This window comes from Arachis ipaensis, chromosome B6 (assembly GCF_059453495.1).
Source record: "Arachis ipaensis isolate K30076 ecotype BB chromosome B6, ASM5945349v1, whole genome shotgun sequence".
NCBI lineage: Eukaryota > Viridiplantae > Streptophyta > Magnoliopsida > Fabales > Fabaceae > Arachis > Arachis ipaensis.
In genome coordinates this window covers 7,791,865-7,796,730 of record NC_142441.1, presented here as the reverse complement: position 1 = coordinate 7,796,730, position 4,866 = coordinate 7,791,865, and the positions used below count along the sequence as shown (strand labels likewise).

Below are 4,866 nucleotides of genomic sequence, written 5' to 3'. Positions count from 1 at the left end.
ATGTTGTGTATTATTTTTATTTCTACATGTATTTTTTATGTATTCAACTGTCTCATTTTTTTTTATTTGTTATCTATGATTCTATGTACAACCTATTCATAATTCAAATTTAATGATGGGTTTTTCTTTGTGAAAGCGAATAGAACAAACCAAACAAATTATAACGGTACGTTATTCAGTGCGTGTAACTGTGTCAGTACAATAATTGAGAGAAAAAACAAGATGCTGTTACTGGAAAGGGGAAACAATGTTACTAGACAAGCAAAGTGTTTGCGTGGAATTGTTAGTTACAAACACGTGCACTTCAGTGTGTGTGGTTGAGATTGACAAACTCAAGATGTGAGCTTCTTCCAAATCCACACCTCATTCATCATCTCTCCTCATTTTCTGATCCAGAAAGTATAGTTTGTTTTTTATTTAGTTTTTTACTTAAAAAGATTTATTCATTTAAAATAGTTTGACGTAGACTTTCCATCCGAAACTTTTAAATGTCTTATATGTTGGTCTGGCATTTGGCAACCGTTTCAACCACAATTGTGGAATTCTTGGTTTTTCGAAGTCAGCAAATAACCACCTTGTTAGAATATAGAGAAATTGAAGAAAAAGAAGAATGGTGGAAAAAGCAGAAGTGATAATCGTAGGTGCTGGAACTTCAGGTTTAGCTGCTGCAGCATGCTTAACACAAAAATCAGTACCATTCACTCTTCTCGAAAGAGAAGATTGTTTTGCTTCCTTATGGCAAAAATACACCTATGACCGTCTTCACCTTCACCTTGGAAAAAAAGTGTGTGAGCTTCCCTTTCTTCCATTCCCTGATTCCTACCCTCGCTATGTTCCTAAGAAGCTCTTCATTGAGTATTTAGACTCATATGTGAAGCACTTCAACATCAACCCTTTGTACCACAGATCTGTGGAGCTTGCGGAGTTTGATGAGGTGGATCGGAAGTGGAAGGTGAAGGCTAAGAATAGAAGCTCCGGTGAGGTTGAAGAGTACTCTGGAAGGTTCTTGGTGGTGGCTACTGGGGAGACTGCCGAGCCACGTGTCCCTCGGGTTGAAGGTTTGGAGAGTTTCAAAGGGAGAGTGATGCACTCCACAGGATACAAGAATGGGAAGGAGTTCAAAGATGAACATGTTCTTGTTGTTGGTGCTGGTAATTCTGGCATGGAGATCGCTTTGGACTTGTCCAATTTCGGTGCCAAACCTTCCATCATTGTTCGAAGCCCGGTAGGTAGTTTCTGGTACTATCTCCACAAGTGTGATTACTCTAACTACGATCCTTCTCGCACATAATAATTTGGGAAAGTTTTTAAGTATACCGGTATTATATTAGTATTTAAGTAATTTTTAATCGTTTGATTATATATATATATATATATATATATATATATATATATATATATATTATAATAAAAATTAATGATTAAAAATTATTAAAATATCGTGTATTAATATACTTTATAATTTTTCAATAATTTGATAGCTAATATTTAATATTTATGAAGTATTATTTTAATAAAAATTTAAGTATAATTATTTCTTTGTAAAGTTAATAATTAAGAATTTTTAGATTACTGCATCTTTTTAACTATTAACTACATATAAAAACACTTGTTTTCACCTAATTTTTACGCCATTAATGTGTTTAGAAATATTTGTATAGTTTCTGATGTATTTTGTGATTTCTAGCTCTGTTTTGCAGATTAATGTTATTGTTTCTTGTTTGTATTATTATGTAGGTTCATATTCTATCAAGGAATATGATGTATTATTCAGGGATGTTGTTAAAGTATTTGTCCCTAAGCACGGTGGAGAAGCTGCTTGTTATAGTGAGTAAGATAGTGTATGGGGATCTGAGCAAGTATGGGTTACCTTGGCCAAGTGAAGGACCTTTCACCATGAAAATCAAGTATGGCAAGTTTCCTATCATTGACTTGGGAACTATCAAGAAAATCAAGCATGGAGAGATTCAGGTATATTCATATTTTCTATGGTAATTTCGGTCCCTATTAATAAGTGTTGTTAAAATTAAAATAATATTTTTTATATTTTAATAATATTTTTAGTCACATTATTTAAAAATCATATTTTTAGTCACATTTATCTAAGTACATGTATAGGTCTTTGTCTGGTCCTTACGACTCAAAATGTCCAGGCATACTATATTAAATAACAATATTTAGTAGTGTGTTGTCTTTATCTATCAATTATCATCGTATGTTATATTAGTTTGGTGTATTGTATTGTATGACATATAACGTTGCCGTTCAGGTGTTATCGGCAGAAATAGAGAAAGTTAGAGGTAACGAAGTGTTGTTTAGAGATGGCAAGTGCCACTCATTTGATTCGATCATATTCTGCACTGGCTTCAATACATCAACACAAAAGTGGCTCAAGGTACAGGACAAATTAAATACTTCACATTGAACATATCTAAACTTATATATATATATATAAATCATCACATGGTTATATGAACTACCTACAGGGGGGTGATGATCTTCTGAATGAGAATGGTTTAGTCAAGGCAAGTAATTTTCCAAATTACTGGAAGGGTAAGAGCAATTTGTACTGCGTTGGGCTTGCACAAAGAGGATTCTTTGGAGCTAGCAGTGATGCCCAAAATGTAGCAAATGATATTGCCTCACTTCTCAATTAACTTGTAATTCTTAATGTTTTCTTGGCCTGTATGGTTACTTTGAAGTTTGAACTTTTATTCAAATTTTACATGTTAGTGTCAAACTATGAAGAATATGTTTTTGGTCAAAGCTATGAAGCAATATTTTTGTCACTATACGAAGCATGTTATTACTTAAACAAAAACGTATAGAAGCCCATCATATGAACTGTTTTCTTGGATTGGCCCATCAATGAACTTCAGTAGACCAAAAAAAAAGGCTAACACCTGTGGAGGGGGAGCGTTGAATTGAATATCGGGTCGGGTAATAAACAAGTTTTCTGCTTTTGGGTCTGAACTAGATGTGGCCGGGGTCCAGACCCAAAAAATGTTAAATGACTCAAATGACATTATTCTCTTCTCACCAAATGTATATTGAAAATATATTTTTAATACCAAAAAAAAAAAAAAAACCTACTTGGAAATGACGGAAATGATGAACTCCAAAATTTAGGGTATATTATTCTTTCGGACACGTTAACGCATGTCGCATGATATATGCAATTGAGAGGTGCACGCTTAAATGGAGAATTCTTAGAAGGTATATTTGGGATCTAGGATCTTGATAATTCAAATAGAATCTTTTATTTTAATTATTAAAAATAGTGATGTATAGTCTAGATTAAATAATTATTTTATATATTAAAAACTATAATAATATAAATTAATTATTTAAGTTTTATAAATTTTGATTTTTTTTTTTCTGAATACGTTTCCTCTAATCTCATCATCCATTTTCACTCTCTTCTCTTCTATATAATTACTCCATAAGGCTTAAAGTTTTACAGAAATTTAAAAAATATCTACAAGACTTATCAACTATGATCGTTTTCTTCTATTGCTCCATAGCTGGTTCCTTCGAGTTTGTTCCTTCTATGCTTGGACAGTCACGGTCTCACGGATGGGCAGGTAAGAGAGTACTTCAGCACTTTCTTGATTGTTAGATTGATTTCAATTTCGAATTCAATTCCAGTGAATTGGAGATTATTCCTTGCGTCTGAAACAGCAATTTTTTCAGTTTTGTTGAAAAACTGTTTTTCAATCTTGTACTAAAATAAGAATTAATAATTAATAACAATATTATTAAGAATTTTAATATTTTGTGACTTGAGAATATATGTTAAAATTATAAATTAAAAATATTTATTAAAAAATTTAAAATTTTAATTTATTTATTTTATATTTATTAAAATAAAAATTTAAATTTTTTTAGCAATAATAATTTTATTATGTACCTTAATAGCGTTTATTTTGAGATACTGAGACTAGAGATTGAGAGACTAAGTATCGTGTTTGTTAGTTTAGAGACGGGTACTAAAATTTCTGTCTCTGTCTCTAAAATTTCAGTATTTCAGTACCTCCAAAAAGTAGGGACACAGGGAACTGAAATTTTTAGAGATAGAAATTGAAACTTTAATAACATTTTATACCTAAAATACTTTCATTTTAATTAATTAATTTCAATTTTACCCTTTGTGCAAATTAAATTAGAGTTTTATTCTTGTTTCAATTCCTGTCTCCCATTTTGCACCAAACAGAATATCGAAATTTATTTCAATCCCTGTCTCTTAATCTCTGTCTCTCAATTTTCCACCAAACGCTACCTAAAAGTACGTACTCGCTAAACTCTATTATTAATAATGTTGGCTTCACAATAATAATTAATATATGATGTAGTGATTGCTATTGTTATGAAAAAAGACAGGTAGTCAAGTATATATGCAGTAAATGATGTTATTTATTATTTTATTTTTTATTTTTTGGATCACTAAGATCCCAATATATTTTTTTTCCCACCTAAGACAAATTAAAGCCTTTAAAAAACATTTATTTGTTCTGTAAAACATGTGTATCTAGATCAGTCTCTAATGTGTTTTTTTTACGGTAATAATAGAGAAAAAAATAATTAATTTAAATAATTTAAAATTATTTTATTTAGTATTTATTTATTATAAAATATATTAAATAAAATCAACAATAATAGATTTTGATAATTTTTAATTAATAATTTTTTAGTTTAATTTTAATACACTGATAATATAAAATCGTATAATCACAATTGTTTTTTTAATAACTATTGGTCAATGATGTGGCTTATATGATTAAATATATGTATAAAACGATTTTACACTAATAATGCATCAAAATTAAATTTATTTTTTTGTTATCAAATATTTTTATTTTATTAAAT

The 4,866-nt window shown here is 29.9% G+C and overlaps 1 protein-coding gene across 1 annotated transcript; it reads left to right on the top strand.

Moving 5' to 3' along the window:
- Positions 1 to 319: 319 nt before the first annotated feature.
- Positions 320 to 2,792, top strand: LOC107645590 (putative indole-3-pyruvate monooxygenase YUCCA10). Its single transcript, XM_016349640.3, has 4 exons — positions 320 to 1,225; positions 1,738 to 1,971; positions 2,270 to 2,395; positions 2,487 to 2,792. Exons 1-4 carry the CDS (start codon positions 611 to 613, stop codon positions 2,655 to 2,657), a joined length of 1,146 nt encoding a protein of 381 aa, XP_016205126.1. The 5' UTR covers positions 320 to 610; the 3' UTR covers positions 2,658 to 2,792.
- Positions 2,793 to 4,866: the final 2,074 nt, after the last annotated feature.